Source organism: Rhamphochromis longiceps, linkage group LG2 (genome assembly GCF_057381845.1).
Source record: "Rhamphochromis longiceps isolate RC_006_pf linkage group LG2, R_longiceps_female_GT1.1, whole genome shotgun sequence".
In the NCBI taxonomy this organism is placed as follows: Eukaryota; Metazoa; Chordata; class Actinopteri; order Cichliformes; family Cichlidae; genus Rhamphochromis; species Rhamphochromis longiceps.
The window spans coordinates 40,931,604-40,949,664 of NC_140558.1; the positions used below are offsets into that span (position 1 = coordinate 40,931,604).

The following is an 18,061-nucleotide window of genomic DNA, read 5'->3' on the forward strand; positions in this document are numbered from 1 at the left end:
GTTTCTTTTTGCATGGTGAATTTGTGGTTTCTTATCATGTCACACCATGGTTACAGTAACTGAGTGTTCCAATTACAACGTTACAAAATAATCTAAATGATTTTTGGACTTTTCATTTTTTTAAAATATAGCAAAAATGTCAATTGTATTGACTGTGGAAAATGGTTATTCAAAAAAAAAAAATAATTGAAAGCTATGCAAACCATTATACACCTGATTATTTCAGTATATAATGAAAAATATGTTGCAGGCTGAATCTTTGCTCGCCAATCTCTGTAAAGAAAGATTAAAAAAAAGAAGCTATCTTACATGTGTACATGTAAGTGCAATGGCCCCTCTTTTGAATTACTCAAGGACAGATACCCAGGCTGGTACTGATAAACGAAACAAAGGCCAACAGTACATGATCAATACCAAAACAAATTAAAGGACATCACTTTTTACTATCACTCTAACAGCTGGAGGTATAGACATTTTTCTGTTGTATGTCATCAACTGCATCACCGGTCGTGAAACTTAATGGGAGACACATATTAGTATGGATGGGTTTTTAAGACCATATATAAAAGATTCTAGCAGACAGTGACCTCCACAGAGACGTGAAGCATTCAATAAATCATGGTCTGATGCGTTCTTTAGTAAAGCTCGGTGGATGGAGGTCATTGGCGTTATTTCAATAGATCATCTTTTTTCTAATGGAAGCATGGTTGACTAGAGCCATGAGAGATACCTTCCCTCGCAGAAGCACATAGCTCATGGCAGACAAAAAACCTGAGCTGCCTTTGTAAACCCCCTTAACTGGCTTGGAATAGCAACAACGCTGCAACAAAGACATTTTCAGCACCATATTGTGGTACGGCGTTACTGAACACAATGCCACTGCATACTCACAGCTGATCCCCAATAGAAAGGTTTAAAAGGAAAGCAAGGACAAACCGTGTTTCTGTCTGCAGTGAACCAACTTTTTCTATCAGGTCATGTTTTCATGCATGTATATTTTTTAAAGAACCACTTTTGGATGAGGTTCCAACAAACTCGTCGTGAAGAGAATACAGCTGACGTTTCTTTATCTGAAATCACGTCATTTTGACCGTGTGCATGCAGTGTCTCCACATCTCCTTCAGCCACTTGAAACTCTACTTTTTAGTTAGACAAAAGGAAACGTTCTAATAATCAAGTCTCATTGCACCTGCAGGAAACTGTCAACAGAGAAAAAGATAAAGGAAGGAAGGTATGATGGAAGAGTGGACACACTTGGCAAATGTAAAAAGGGGAGCTTCCCTTCCAGTGGCTTTGACAAATGACTCAAAACGCTTTTCCGGTCGATGCCATTACAACATAGTTTGGGATTTAACAACACTAATCATCTGGCATGCTGACTTTAGATTAAACCTATTAACTCCCTACCTGAGGGGGAAGTCAGGCCAAGGAAGAGAACGTCAAAAGAGTGTTAATAAAGCCAATGCCGCATTGATACAATCATCATCATGCTGCAATAACCCTACATCTTCCAGAACGCATATGAGAAGTGACACTTCAAAAACAAAGGTTTGATCACAACATGCAATCTGTGAAACTCTAGTCAGACAACAACCATGTTTTTCTCATATAATTGGATTAAGAATATAAATTGGCCACATTTCCAATATGAAAATGAAAGTCTTGTATAAATATACAGTACAGATTGAGCATGCACAACCTACGCACACAGTACAAAATATATGCAGGTAAAGACAAGCTTATGAACTCCTTAGCATATCATCTAAATCATCCACCCAGAGGATTATCGCCTCCACGTACTAGGAGAGGAATATGGGATGTAGTGAAAGAAGGAAAGGGAAAAGCAGCAGCGAAACCCTGGGCAGAGAAAGTCATTGTTAAGGAAGGGGGTTGCTTATGATAAGATGTTGAAAGTGCAGAGTATATCTGCCCCTCTTAGATGTCTGGGAGACTTTGTGAGAGAAACAGAAAAAGAGACACATCCAGAATTTTAGCAGACTTTCTTCTGATCCATCAGGCTTTTCAAACTGCAGACCAAAGGTACCTGCATGATGTAATCTTGAGCTCGTGTTGCCAGTTGTTGCTAGAGAGCAGCAAGACCGGTGTCTTTTAGAAATTGGAAAAGGTGACGAATAAATGAATAAAGATCACTTCACAAGTAGAAACTGAAATTTAGCTTTCAAAAGAGAAAAAGAAGTTCAATAAATTTGCAAATACTTCTGTAATTGCAGCTTTACTCAATTATTATAGGGGCTTGAGTGTTGAGTGAGTGACCAAAATTGCGATTGTATAAATTTCAATTAAATCTACCTCACTAAAGTAGAAACGATTTGATTCTTTCTGAATCTATTGCATGAATCTGTTCTTGGTCTAAACACACGCACCCTCATGTAGACACTTGTTTTCTTTACTTTTTTTTTGAAGCACACGTATCCCTTGAGAAGAAGGGTAGTTTAAAGGCTTTTTTTCTTTGCTTACTTACATGCTGTACGTGTTTCTTCAAAGGAGTCCGAGCACGTGATCAGCCACAGTGCAGCTCTCCCGTGACATTTTTGTTTTTCAGACTTTGCTCAAACGTAACAAAAAAAGAGAAAGACCCTGGACTGTCTGTCAAAAAGTAATCCTGCTTTGGATATCTTCTCTCTGATGTTTTACTATGTTGTCTGCACCTGAAATGTCTTTCAGATAGACTACTTCACTTCTGAAAAGCTCTGACATCAATAACTATTCCTAGGCTGTGCGCACACTGGTACAATCATGCAATAATAACAGATGGGTGGCACTTTATGCGTATCGCTGAACAGGCCTTGTGATGAAGCTGCAAGGATGACGGAGTACACAACTCATATTCATGAGTACTGAAGAAAACAGCTGAATAGAAAATAAATTAGCGGTGAACTGATTGTCTTTAGATTTTGAACCAATGTTTAGATAAACACAAAAACAACAAAAGAATCATAAATATGCCGTAAACCTCATGTTTCTTATTATATTCTGCGATCTAGCTGACCTGTTTTTTCCTGCTATACCACAAGCTATGAATCAAATAATAATAATAATAATAATAATAATAATAATAATAATAATAATAATAATAATAATGGATACTTTATTGATCCCCATGGGGAAATTACTTGTTTTTCTCTGCATTTGACCCATTCACTCAGTGAAGCAGTGGGCAGCCCACTAAGCAGGCGCCCGGGGAGCAGTGTGTAGGGACGGTACCTTGCTCAGGGGTACCTCAGGGTAGCCGTTAAGTGGATTCGAACCGCCGACCTTCCGATCATGGGGCGACCACTTTACCTACTGAGCTATCCCTGCCCCAAATCTGATAATCCAAGATAATTTGATTGTTACTCAATAATAAGCATCTGTGCTCTGTGGAACAGTAACTGAGCAAATGATTCACCGCTGGGAATTTTTGTTTTGGACGAAGATGTTTTATTAGCGCTAGCCTGAAAAGGCCACACTTCAGCTGTAAAGCTTGTGTTTACAACTGTAATGAATATAAAATACCAATTTGTTTCGGCCAGTCACAAGCAACTTATGAAAACAGCTGATCCAGCTGTTGTGTGAATGGGTGATTGATCCAGTTTCATTGGCTTGGTGACCATCGGTTTGTCAGCCTCTCGTCAACCAAACTGTCAGTCCTTCGCAATCTAAATTATATTTTTAAAATGCTCTGATATTTGCTAAGATTCAGGTGCAAAGAGGTCCCTTCCTAACCGAGCAAATGCATAAGATAAATTCGTCACGTTACCCGAATCTCAAATTAGAGAAGCATACACAACCTACATGCCGTTATGAATCTAAGAGTCAGATGACAGCTCACATTTAGTCAAATAAATTAGGCTAATTTATAATTGATTAATTACTCATCTTTCTTTTTTTAGTATTACTTCTGAACCACTCTCTCGAAAGATGGTGGCAGGATGACGAAGAAGAGGCAATAATGTCAGGCAGTAAGAGGCAGCTGGTGTGGCTGAGTTAAACTGGCTTCAGGCTTAGAGGGGAAAAAAGACGAAGGAGAGGAGGAATGGGCGAAAGGCAAGGCGAGGCGGGGCATTAATAGAAGAGAAGTGGAGCTGTGGAGCGTCTGTGATGAACATCCTGCTGTGAGCACAATACCGGTTAAAACAGGGAGTTTCACTCACACGGAGGCAACGAGACAACAAGGAAAACTATGACGTGTCCAAACTGTATTTTCCATGTTTGCGCCCCTTCTTGTTTTGCTTAGGTTCCCAAGAAACTCAAGCTCTGAATGTATGAGCCAAACATACCACTTCCTGTATCATGTTCATCTCCGATTATGTGGTGAAGGAACACTGTGGTCTGTGTGTTCAACAGTCTTCTGGTACCATTTAAAAGAGTTTAAAAAACACACCAAAGGATTGTGTAAAGCAATTTTGGTTCAGCTGTAATAGAAACAAACCTCATCCACATAGACAGCATAAATAATTCATCTAGTAATCCGACCTTTCTGAGAGAGCAGTTATTCTTTGGTGTTTTAAGCAATCTCAGACATGTAGAGATCTGACAATCGCTGGTGGCTTCATGAAAAACACTCTAGATAAAACCTCTCAATTGCCTTTACATTTGTAATTGAACCATCTGAGCCTTTGAATCTCAGGCCAGCCCTCTCTGTTAGAGAAACATGCACTCAACAGGAGGAAATGGCAGCTTCTATTTCAACTAAATTGAGGATGGGGGTTGGAGGGCTGAGATACAGAGGAAGCGCTGGGTAGATTACAGCCCTCTTCTGGAGATGTACAACCCTCTTTTCAAAACGGTCGGGACACTGACGCAAGCAGCTTTGTAATTTAAAGTCTGTATTGTGCTAAATGGTAAAACATACTAAAGGTTCTAAATCAAAGAGAACGTACAGGCTTTCTGTATTATTATTCCACATGTTCTAAGGTGCCAAGGTGTATGCTTCTTGTTCCAGTGTCCATGAAAGTTCTCCAGTGACCTGGGTTGGAAAAGGGAATGGATCGGTAGGGGATAAATGCATGGCAGTTTAGCACCAAGACCATTTTATTTTATGGCCGTCATAGTGTAAATAATTAAAAAAATATATAATTTGCCATCATCTTGCTAAAATAAGCAATGCTTAAGCTGAAAAAGACATCATCTTGATGGCAGCATATTTTCCTCCCAAACCTTTATATGTATATATAACGTTAACAGAACCCTGACAGATGTTCAGTTTACACATGTCATGTGCACTAATGCACCCCTATGAATGTCATGGATGCAGGCTTTTGAACTGTGTGCTGAAAACACTCGAGGACAGTTTTCAGCTTCACTTCTAAAATGCTTTCATACTCAGAAAAATGAGCAGTGTTTCTGGATTTTGTTTCATGGGAGTCTTTTCTTTACAAGATAAAGTTCTAATTTGTGGATGTAGCTCTGAACTGTGTTCACCGAATCAGTTTCAGGAGAGCATCTGAGCCCACGCAACGATTTCCAACAAAGAAGTTTTTAATGGATGAAGATTATGGCTATTCATTACTGGTAGTCAGCCCTTGCACACATAAGTTTTTTTTTTCAAAATTCCCCAAATTTCATAATGTTTTAATGTGTAGTCCATATTTTTAATTGCTTATCCAATTCAGGGTCACCGGGGGATGTAGCCTATGTCAGCTGTTATAAGGAGAGAGGCAGGGTACACCCTGGACAGGTCGACAGTCTATCACAGGGCTAACAAAGACACAGTCAATTATTTGCTCTCAGACTAATTGCTGGCCAATTAAGAATCACCAATTAACCTCATGTGTATATCGCTGGACTCTGGGAGGAAGCCAGAGTGTGCAGAAAAACTCACATTTCCAGCAACTCCACTCAGAAAGGCTGCAGCCATGTGGTAGATTCAAAACAAGAATGTTCTTGCAGTAAGGTGGCAGCGCACCATCACAACGCCCTCTTTTATTTACTGTAGATGATGAGGTCTTCACACTGTTTGCAGTCACATGTTCAAAAACACTTCTTAAACTGTGCAACTGTGTGCCCATGAATTCCTTCTGTGCTGCTTACGAAAGCCCATCCTTACTTGTGACAGACTCTGTCGCTATGGGTATATAAAAAAAAGAACATCCCAATCACACTGCTGACCTGTTGCAAAATAATTGGTTTTCCAGCATCTTGATGCGCCTGTCCCTGTTTTAGAAACATGTTGCTGGCATGAAATTCAAGAGAAGCATATATTTTTTTAGTGTATTGAGTTTGGGGGAAAATAACTTGCTGTTGTAGCTTACGGTCTATAAAAGCATGTATCTTGCTGCAGCTTATTATGCTAATTTATAGTACGTCTCTGCCGAGATCTGAAAATACCTGTTACTGGCCAACGTTTTCTGTCATGGCCTAGATTTTTTTAAATCCTAAAAATAGAGCCAACTGGAGAAGAAGAAGCGTAGTTCTTTCTCAAAATAATGACGAAAATGTTTTGGGTTTATTGTCAAGTGTTGCCAATAAATGCTGTCTATTCCAGCTTTAGGAGAACCAATGCATTTAGCATGTTGGATAAAGCATTATGTTGTTTTTATGCAATAATACTCCCAAATCAAATATTCTCTCTGTATCAATTAACTGTTTATCAAAGTTTATACCAAAATGAACACTGAGCATTTTATGGGCTGTAGGTAGCTCACTGCTAAACTCTAAAATTTAAGCCTGCAGGGCATGTGCTGATTTCCCCGAGGCTGAGGAATGAAGAAGCAACTAATTGTTCACCTTTCTTGTTACACTGCATGAATTATAACACCGAGAGGACCATTTGCAAAGCAATGCAGGTTTTTGGGTTTTGTTTTGTTTTTTGCTTTGACCATGAACAAAAATGACAGCCAAATGAATATTTCTGTTTTTATACTTTCAGAGCTTGAACCTTGCTTAAGGCTTTACCATTAACTTTAGTGCAAGTCTAGAGACACGTCAGAGCTGAGCGCCTGCTGGCACTGAATTATTTAGGTCTCATGTTTGCAGGCTTTGCAAGATGGGGTGAAATGGCACTAAATCCCTGACCACTGCAGCTAAAAGAAAAGTGGCAGGGAGCAAGACAGCATGATTAAAAAAATATAAGGATGACAAATGGGAAAAGGAAAGAGGACAAACATCAATTTAATTTTCTTGCTCGACGATCATCAGTGGAATAGATCTAGAAACTGCACGTTTACCTGGATCAGACGCTTTGTATACGTGGTCTTTTTGTTGGAACTGCTGTAATTAACAGTTTCCTAAATACTAAAAGCTGCTTGACATAACTGTGCAAGAACACACTGTTCACAGTGACACAATGGCACTCTCCGTCTTTCCCTCAGCAGGAGTAGAGATAACTAAACTGTTATTTTGCAAGTGAAATAGAAGAGTCCCAGAAGAATAAGGAGCTGAACATGCATTTCAATCACTATTCTCTCCTGGAGTTAAAACACATATACTCTGTAGATATTGTGCGTAGAGTATCTGTCTTCAGAAACTTGCAGCTGCTCAATCTAGAACAATCACTTCAGAACTCAGAAAGTCATTACACTTTAATTCCCCTGCATGGCTGCATGCATCCTGTTAATCTCTTAATGAGTTCTTTTTAACATCAATCTGTCATTAGTGTCTCCAGTCCATCAGCATCACTCTAAATCTTCTGTGTGGCCTTGGCATCACAAAGACTGACATCCCGCTGCAGATCTGCCCCCACCTCAGCACGCGCCATGCAAGTCAGCTTACCCGCACACATACACCTCTACAGGACAATGACATAGTCATATATCTCAATGGACTGTCATCCACGACAGCTTGAGTAGCCCATTACAGAATTTACTTTCCAATAGACCCTTTGCCTACCAGTGGTGGGTCAGTGACATCACATTACATCTTTTATACTCAAATCCATTACCCTCCCATGTGACAACCAAAAAGGGCCACAAAAAGGCATACTACTGCCTGTAGTTCTCAAAACTATTACAAAGCACTTTTCAACATTCAGCTTACTGAACGGAAGTTTATTTCTGGTGTTTTGGAGCTCCACACAGTCAGAGTGGAAACCATTTATCACGAGCAGGCCACAGTAGAAGACAGAGTGTGAACTACACGCTCAGACTTTGTACTGGCTAAATGGCATGACAAAAAAACGTTACGACATCGGGTTAGTCAACACTACTCTCCTTTATAGCGCTCAGCTGTTTATCAGAGGCAAAAATAAAGTGCTGTGCGATGGTTTGTTCTTCGTCAGGATTTCAAAACTTAAATCACTGTGGTTGCAAAACTACGTAGCACAAATACATCCGTCACATTATGTTAAGCAGTCGAGTCCAGGCATTTTTTTGGCCAGCGCAGATGACGAGATGAGCTAGGTTTACCGTTATAGCTCGGACACCTTCATTTTTTTTGTTTCTTTTTTACTGACTAGACAAGCTTCAGCAACATGAGAGAGATGCACCTGCTTCCACAGGAAAAAATAAATCTGTGTTTTAACATATCTTTATTGTAGCTAACACTTTGGTGGCTCAGGAAGCTACAAAGCACTCCTACTTATATTGAGCTTCCTGTCTGCATGTATTAACAGTGGGACATAGATTCATACATATATGGGCGTCCAAACCTTTGTGGACACGGGCAGGTGATGCATTTTACATCAGATAGATCCGTGTGGATATGCATACATCAAAAGGTACGATTTCAGCTTAAGGCTCAAGGAGACTGAAGACTGAATACAGCGAGGCACAGAAACTGAGAAACCTCTCCAAACAGTAGTTGTATAAATAGTATATATGAAAACTTGCTGAGCCATTTGATGGTTGTTAGGATGCAAGATTGTATAGATAAATCTGCACATGTCGAATATTTAATATATGTAATAAAGTTCTCTCTATAAAAGAAAGGTAGGATACATGTTTAACAGAAAGAAGTCAGACCTACATATATTTTAATAACATTTTTAACATTAATAACATCCCACTAGGATACAATAATATATACTGTCCATATAATTTTGCTGCTATATTTCAGATTATGATGCAGAAGCTGTCTGACAATTGTTACCACTACCTACCTGCGCAGCATGTATTTTTATTTTCCTTGGCTAAATGGCATTAACCTTTTTCCTGCAGAATCAATAGATTCTATTCAATTCCTTTCTCACTAAAGGTTAATGCATACGTGATTGGATCGGTTAGAGCACAGTTCTTTTATTGGCTAAAACAATGCTAGTGAAATGGCATTCGTGTTGAAATTTAATTAATTGATTTTCATGCAATGAAAAAAAAAAACCAATAAAAAGAAAAACATTTCTTTAATCTAGGCATTGGAAATGCGTCGGATAAAAATCACACGCATGGCCTTAGGTTTGAAAATATACCTCCCCTCTGATCACTTCAATATTTTTCCCAGTCAACCAACCTTGTTACAAGGGTGCTTGAAACCCAATCAGCCAAAGGGTAAGTGTTCTCCTTCAAAGAGCGTTTTCCACACAAAGTTATTTGTTACTGCAATGAGCAGACACACTGCTTGCAGCGGACATACAGATGTCAAACTATGCTAACTAAACTCGCCAATCCAAATAGTCCTTTCTTTACGAGTTTGTCCTCATGTCAGACATATTTGGGTTACATGAAAACACATTTAATTCAAAGTCCTTTAAGTAGGAGTGTTTCTTAGTATTGTGTTAACTCTCACTAACACACTGTAGACTGCATGAGATCAAGAATGTTAGTTAAAGAGTGCTGGAGGCACAGCGCTGCGATTGAAATCACACCTCATTACCAGAGTTGACAGGGCCTCCCCACAGCAGAGGAAACCCTCATTTTAAGGCCTGAAAAATGACAGACAGTCTTAAACAGAAATACCTTAAAAAATAAAATTGATTTCCATCTTCCCCTTCAGCTGTTCGGTTTTTTGGTAACTCAGTTTTAGTTTGACATCACAAAATATTAGAATGCCTTTAACTTTGGCTCTCTTTAAATCACACAAAACTGTTTTGGAAACTGCTCCACAAATTATGATTATCATTACTATTACATTAACATGCGCAACAGGCACGACATAATTCAATGTAACATGTGCAGTTGCTACTACACTGATATTTATATTCATTATAAAAGGGTAAAACTGCTCCACTACAGGAGCAGCATCATTTTAAAAATCTCATTCTCTTCGCCACCTGCAGCTTAAACACAGCAGGACTTGAGGGGAAATGGGCATCTCTGGCTGTGTTGCAAAACTGATAACAAACAGTATAGGGAAGATCCGTGCAGTGCGCCTGCTAACCCTAAGGCACCACTTATTATGGATGGTTAAAAGACAGGCACACGCACAGAGTGGGTGCACATAAACAGAGAAGACTAAGAAAATAAAGAGCAAACATGGTGGCTGAGTGTGTAGTCGAACTATAGAGGGAATGGTCGCTGGGGAAAAAGTGCGTTAGTGTTTCATTTAAAAACTAAATAAAGTATAACAAAATTTTACTGGGCACAGAGAAGCTCAATAATCTCGTTTTTGTAATAACCAACTGGTAATGACCTCCCAAGTGATATGATGTTCACTGAACTTAATTTCTCTGGAACTTTTTCATACTGAAGTAAATAAAAACATGGAGTTAGTCACATCGAGTCAGAGAGAGAAGTGACTCTGACAAACTGTGTCTATTTAAAGGCCGAGTCCACAGAACATCAATTCAATTTCAAATGTTACTTTTTGACTGTTTACAAGAGAGGAGTGCTCCATCCCCTATGTGTCTGTCTGCTTAGTGTGGCAATTTAACGATTTAAAGAAATGTCATCAGAAAAAATGAAATCTTTCCAAAGCAAGCCATCAAATCTGTGATGACTTCAATTTCTCATGTCAGTTAGTTCATTTGTTAATTCCCTAAATTTTAAATCAGTTAGTGAAAGACAATTCTGCTGTGTAACATTTGAGGGGGCTGCTGTATAATGCCACTAGAGTACCATGAATTGTACATGTAATGAGAAAACTCTTTCTATTTGAGTTTCTGAACAAGACTCAGTCAATACAGCTGTTAATGAGTCACAGTGCTTCAGAGGGCTCAAGGACCTGACCAGGTGAAGACAATCAAAAGCCAGACAGAATCCAACCCTAGAAGCCGATAAATTCACAGCTCCATCTGCTCTAGGCCACCATTTACCTGCTAGTCCTGCAAGGGCTCCAACCAAGAAGGCAGAAATAACAGACTCTCAGGTCATACCAGGCCAAGTCAAAGCTAATTTGTAGCCAATTTAATTCTGGAATAGCACATGGGGCAGCTAGATTTGTGATTTGTCAGTTTGGACTCAATGTAGTCCAACAGAATCACGTTAAAAGTCAAGAGAAGAAGAAGAAACTAGTTAAAGACAGTCTGACGCTGAATGGGTCCTTTTCAGTGAGAGACACCAACCTAAGACACTTCCAATGCAAAGACCCCTACACTTAAAGTCAATGAAGAAGTGTCAATACAGGTTAGACAATGGGATGAGGTCAAACATAAGAGGTAACCAGTGCTCCTCTATATCACCAAGTAAATGACAGATCATAAAAAAGAATTACTGGGAATTTCAACACAATGTGGGCTGCTCCTGTACAATGTTAGTGCGGTGCTGCAATAATGCTTCAGCAGGTAACTTAATATGGCAAAAACTGGTAAAAGGTATATAGCAATACGATCAGTCCTCTATATTATTTACAATCTGAAATTTACGCACACTCGTGATTTCTAAGAACTGTTCTTTTGATGATTAACAATTATTACTGAGTATTACTGTAATATACGAGATCAAATCTCCAAAAATAGACTATGTTTGAGCAACCTTTGGTTAGAGAATGACAAAGTAGCTAATGATCCATTGCAACTCACAGATTATTGTAATGTGTCAAGTACAGAAAGAAAGTGTCAAGTTCTGTTGTCACTGCTTGACTGTACGGCACAAAATAATGAGGACTTAAGTCCATAGAGGAGTCAAGGAAGCTTGCAAGTGTTATATCCGAAACAAATTAGAATCTCATTTCAGAAAATCTGACCAAGACTCTAAAAATAGTTGAGATTCCTATGAAAATGGACATCCACACGTAAAATAACAGCCACTTTTCCATTTTATACGATCTTAACCCTGGGCACAATTTGAAGGAAGATTCATCAGGTGAGTTTCACAAAGAAAAAAAATTAATAAATAAAAAAATCGGACGAATGCTGTAGGAAAAGCGGTGATTTTCCTACAGCATTCGTAGGAAAATGCTGTAGGAACACATAGCTGGATTTGCATAATCCAGCTATGTGTAGCACCGTTTACCCAAGACAAATTTCCCATGTGGGAGAATAAGGCTTATTCTTATGATTCTTGTGAACTGTAGAGCGTTGGATGGAGGGATGATGGATGCCTTACCACCACATCAGCTCATGGGCCCTTCAGCTGGATGAGAAAAATAAATAAATCTCCTTTTGCTTTTTTGACAGGCAGAAATAGAAATTCTCGACCAGGATATCCTCTGGTTACACTGGAAGCTCTGAAAAACTGTCCATTGCCCCTTGAGGCCACTTGCTGTTGAGTTCCCAGGCTGTAAAAGATCACATCCTTGTATTATGTAATACTGGAGAAACCAAGTTCTCAGAGAATGGCAAATATAAATATAATAATATAAATAACTTTGTGCAGAATTACCAAGTTACACAGAGCCAAAATACTGTAACCGTAAAACTATAACTCTATACACTGTTACCACTGTTGCTCTGAGCACTTTTTGAATATACTGAACATTTCTGCCTCGTCTAATGTGACTTAAACATGACAGCAGAACAATGCAGTAAATATTCTCAGTTTCTGCTGTGAATGCACGGTCATACTGACAGAGTGATTTCACATTAAACTAATGACATTATGACCGTAGGATACTTGGTTCTCACTGCTGTTGTGGGAAATCTAACAAGTGAGAGCTCATTGATCATGAAGAAACTGGAATCTAACAAAAGAAAAAGCTCCATGTTTGTTTACATTTGCACAACATGCTCTCTTCATAAACTTATCTGTATAGATCAATTTTAGGAGGTTTGTAACACAGTTGAGACATTTTTTCTTAATTGAAAAGCTGTATTAAGCCAACTTCTCTTAAGCCAACAAACTCCTGCAATAATACAAAGCATTGTGTTTTGGTAATTGGTGCATTTTCTAATTTAAGGCTTTTTACCGATCGCTACCTTCTTTTATTTCCCCCACATGTCAACATGTGGTGTCAATTTCACTACCCCCCCCCCCCCCCACACACACACACACACACACACACACCCCGCCCTTCTACAATCATCTAAGATACATTGCCCAATTAGAGTTTAGCGTGGTCAGCGAATTAAAATTAAATTGCCATCAAGTCATGGACTCGTTCATGTGAAGATGTGAGGAAAAGATGAAGAGTCGATTAAGACTGCGCTAATGTGAAGTATTAATTAGCATTGCCACGAAAGCAGAGCTCACAGAACAACACCTCTCTGTCTTAAGGGCCTTTTTGTTCTATTACTTACAAAGCAATTAATTAGTCAGTACTTCTTTAATTCTTTAATTAGAAAGTCCTTTTTTAATTTGACACATTACCAGGCAAACACCAACACTTACTCAAATTACTGTTTAATTATAGCACATCCTCACATAAACGCATGCACGCGTGTGCACTTTTCTCAGTGTGTCCCTCCCTGTGGTCAGTGTTTGTGTGAGAAAACTGAAGCTGTGTTGGAGCTGTGATTGGCAGCCTGTGTTGGCACGGTAACAGACAGTCAGGCGCGTACACACAATCTCACCGGAGCATTTTTTTTTTCTGCTGCAGCTGCCTGACCTCCAAACAGGCCTGACAACCAGAGCCCGAGGACATGGCAAGGTAGAGCTGGGCGATAGAACGATAACGATATGTATCGCGATATAACTTTTACTCGATAGAGAAATTAAGCTATCGCGATAGACCTCGCCGCTCTTGTCCTCTTAAAAAAAAAAAAAAAAAAAAAAAAAAGGTCAGCCAATCCAAATTAAGCAGCGCAGAGCCGAACCAATCACAGCCGCAGCGTCACGTCGCGTGACTTGTTACGTACCGCACAAGTGCCAAGCCGCACGTGTGTTTGTTTGGGAAGCAGCCAGCGCGTAATGGAGGAAATGAGTGTGCCGACTAGAAAAATCAACCGAGCGTGACCGAAGAGAAAACAGATGATGGTTCCAACGCCGGAGAGATTGTCGAACGGAAGAGCCATAGAAGTTCCGTAGTGTGAAGGTATTTCGGCTATTTCAAGTCTGACAAAAAACAGAGTAGCTGCACTGTAAATGTGCCGAAAGCAAGTCTGGAAATACAATAAACTGGTGCATGCGTCACACTGTGCGCCACGTTATTGTTTCGGTGAAATGAATTTCTACAATACTGTTAATTCTACTCTCTGCAGTGTTTAAATGCTTACATATACACACAGTTACTGTCCCTCCACACATACGACTCGGTTCTGCTTCTATGCCCCAGCTTTGTTTACTTTTTCCCACCGAGGCTTCTAGACTTCTGATTGGCCAACATTTCTGCACGGTTAGGAATCTAGCGCCACCTGCTGCTTTGGCATGTTCATAGCAGCGTTTTCCTTCATTTCTGCCTTTATGTGTGGACGGGATTATTTTTAAAACAAAAACGGAAAATCTCCGTTTTCAAAAATACCCGTGTACGTGTGGACGTAGCCTCAGTCTCTGACTGGAAGCGCTAATTCGTCATTCGGCTTTTGTCAGACTAAAGTAACTGTTAAACTGTTTGAAAAGCTCAGCTATACAACAAGGAGAGATTGAGAATTTCCTTTTAGTTCTCAGTTTATTTGATATTGACAAAAGTTAGTCAGTTTTGTCTGTTCTTCTGTAAAACAAACTAAGATTTATTTTTAGAATTAATATTTTGTTTCTAAGTGGAATTGACAATTTAGTCTGTTTCGTTTGTTCTATTTTGAAACTTAAACGCTTTAGCGGCTGCCTTTTGTGTAGTTTGCAATATTTGCCTTTATTTATCTGAAAAAGTCTCATGTTCCTTAAGTACATCTACCCTGTTTAACTTATTATGGGAAATAAATATTTAAATAAAAACAAGCTGCTGATTATTTCACATTTTACTTGTGAGCAACGGCACATTTAAATCTTACAAATATAGTTATTTGGCTTATATCGTGATAGATATCGTTATCGCCTGAAATGAAAAAAACATATCGTGATATGAAAAAATCTCATATTGCCCAGCTCTATGGCAAGGTAATCGAAAACAACAAAGACTGAACTAAGCTACTCTTTTCCATACTGCCGCCAAATAATAGGATTATGCAACAATTCACATTGCACTTATTTGATGTTGGTAGAGGAAGACGGAGGGGAGAAAGGTAAGAAATATAACTGTTGTATCAAAGCACTCCTAAGTGAAGGGGGGTATTCTCCATTTGAGGTTACAAACTCTTGCATTTAGAAATTTGACATGGCTGAGGGCAAAATGAGGATTTGAGACCATAGAGCAATCCTGCAGCAGTGGTGCAAAACTTGTGAGGTAGCTGCTGTTAGTACCTGGAGGAAGGCTGGCTCTCTTCCTCTTCTTGCTGTTTTCTGCAGTGTTTTCCAAGGGAGGACAGTCGGTCACCAGCTGTCCGCTGGAACCGTTGAACTGAAGAGGGTCGTTGTTGGCTGCTGGATCAAAAGGCAAAGCGTTGAGTCCTGCAAAACAGACAAAAACAAAAGCCACAATATATTCAATTAAATAACGACTCTTCGTTTATTTAAAATGATGTGAGATAAATGAGATTACAAAAAAGTGGACGACATATATAAAGAGTGTCACTAAAAATGCTCCCGTTTTGGGCCTGACACTGCAAAACAAGTTCAACTATCTTCGAGTCACACTGGACTCAAACCGTTTACATGCTAAAAGTTGTAAAATATATTTTTAAATGTAATCAGTTTAGACCATTGCTACAGTCAATAGCAGATGGAATAACACTTAAATTAATTAACCCTAATCAGGCTGATAAAACCCATTCTCATTGGTACAGCAATCTAGAAAGCCAACTGGGCTACACTGATAAATTAGTATTTCTGCTGAGATTCAAATAGCCAAGGTTTATATTGCTGTTAATTAAAATGTGCTCGCTCTTTAAGAAAACAAAACCAAAACTAATATGGGATTTTATTTTCTAGGTCTTCGTTTCAGTTGCTCACTTGCAGGCAAAAATAGACAACGATACACTGGATGCCTGACATATGAATCAATATTTTGTGCTTGCCTGGGCAGACGGGTATGTGCAATGCTTCCTTCTCTTCTAATCAAGGTCAGTTTTAACAAAGCCACAACCTAATAGTAAAAATAAGACAGTGTGGTGAAGACAGCTTTTTCCTTAGCATCTTTATTTCGATCATACGAGACAGTAAGAACACTTGAATGAATCTTTATTTATCACTAAATTATTATGAGATTCCCCCCCAAGTCCTAATGAATGTATCACTTATTCTGCGCTCTTTAAGAGCTGCATTAGTTCATAATTCAGAGCGGGGTCCTGGAGAGACTCCGTCTTAATTCATGAAAAATTCATGACACTTCTTTGAGCTCAGATTTGTTTTCCCTCCATGGCAAAACAGAGCAGAAACCCCACTTTACTGTGGCTCTATTACAGGTCTGAGAGACTAATCAGTTTGTATCAAACTCAGAAGTAGCTATAGACATTCATTTTTTATTTTTTTAAATTGTGCACTGAAACTGTTGTAGCCTTGTTTTTTAGCCCATCAAATACTCAAGACTTCAGGGTGATGCTCTAATGATGCAGCTTTGAAGTAGTGGTTTAATTAAGGCTTATACAGCTAATGAGGTTACTGATACCTTTGTCAACTGTGTCTCAACCTTTCATGACTATAATCTGTCAACAACAAGAATGACCAGTAGCTTTTATGTGACTAGCAACTGACATAGACAAAGAAAAACAGATAGATCAAGCCTCACTTTAAAAAGGAGAATAAGGAAAGTAGAGAACTACCAAATTTCCCCTTGAATTTTATAAATCTAGTGTGCAAACTCCCATTCTGTTACATAAACAATCAGTTAAAAACAAACATACAAACAAACAAAGAAAAAAAACCAGAAAAAAAAACATAGGATAAAGTCTGTTAGAAAGTTAATGCCATGCTTGCAATTCCAGCAATAAAACCTGAAACGAGGCCTTAAAATACTTTAAATCTGTGCATGGGAGATTTCTCAGATTTAGGCATTGGTATTTTCTGCACAGTCAGTCTGAGTAGTGTGTGTGAGCGTGCACGCACGCACAGAACCCTCTTAAGTCAATCTCTATTCAACATCCATCTGTCACGTCTTTAAAGATGACCGTCCAGAGAGCGAAATAAATGCATTCCTCTGCCAATGTTAACTCTGTCACCAATAAACAGCAACAGTTTACATCTGAAGAGATGAGACTTTTAGTCATGCGCTTGTGAGTTCCCAAGCGAAAGGCAAAGAGTAGTTATGGAAAAAGTGAAGCAGCACTGAACACTGACCACTAAGCTTCAGTGGTTACAGTGTTACTGCCCTTCCAGATGAAGGAAAGAGCGTCACTTTAGCTCACAGTGGTGAGCTTCTCCAACAATTTTACAAGATTTGTTCCTAAACGGAAAAAAAGGACTTGAAAATATGGTGCAAAGGTGAATGAAAATAGGCAAATCTGTGGCACTCAAATTGTTGATTTTATTTGATCTAGAGTTCATGACAGAATGCTCCAAGGACTTAAACATTTTTTATTTTTTTAAATCAAGTTCAGTAACTTATCTGGCTCTTGAATGATACCATTACTCTGGAATTAACTGCAGAGAAAATAATGGACACAATAAATCGGCCTCAATGAAAAAGATTTTGGCTGCAAATCTTCATTTCTAATCACACACTAGAATCTTGTTTTTGAAGTTTAAGCTCTCAAGAGGCCATTTTCAGAACCAGAAATTGGACAGTTACTCACACCAGAAATGTCTTGGTTTAAATGTGCAGGGTGGGAAGAGAATTTATGAGTAAAGGCGGTGAGTGTGTGAGCTTTGTATACTAACAATGTCTTTCCAGGGTCATCGCCCCT

General features: G+C 39.0%; 1 protein-coding gene across 10 annotated transcripts in view; it reads right to left on the reverse strand.

Moving 5' to 3' along the window:
- The window catches only part of enox2 (ecto-NOX disulfide-thiol exchanger 2), a 183,889-nt gene that overhangs the window by 79,085 nt on the left and 86,743 nt on the right, over nt 1-18,061 (reverse strand). For all 10 annotated transcript variants that reach the window (XR_014914642.1, XM_085429059.1, XM_085429058.1 and 7 more), the window contains one exon: nt 15,525-15,671. Coding sequence is in view for 7 of the 10 variants with exons in the window: in XM_085429059.1 (XP_085285185.1) it covers nt 15,525-15,671 (147 nt within the window). In the remaining 3 variants the exon portion in view is untranslated. The remainder of the gene's footprint in view (nt 1-15,524; nt 15,672-18,061) is intronic.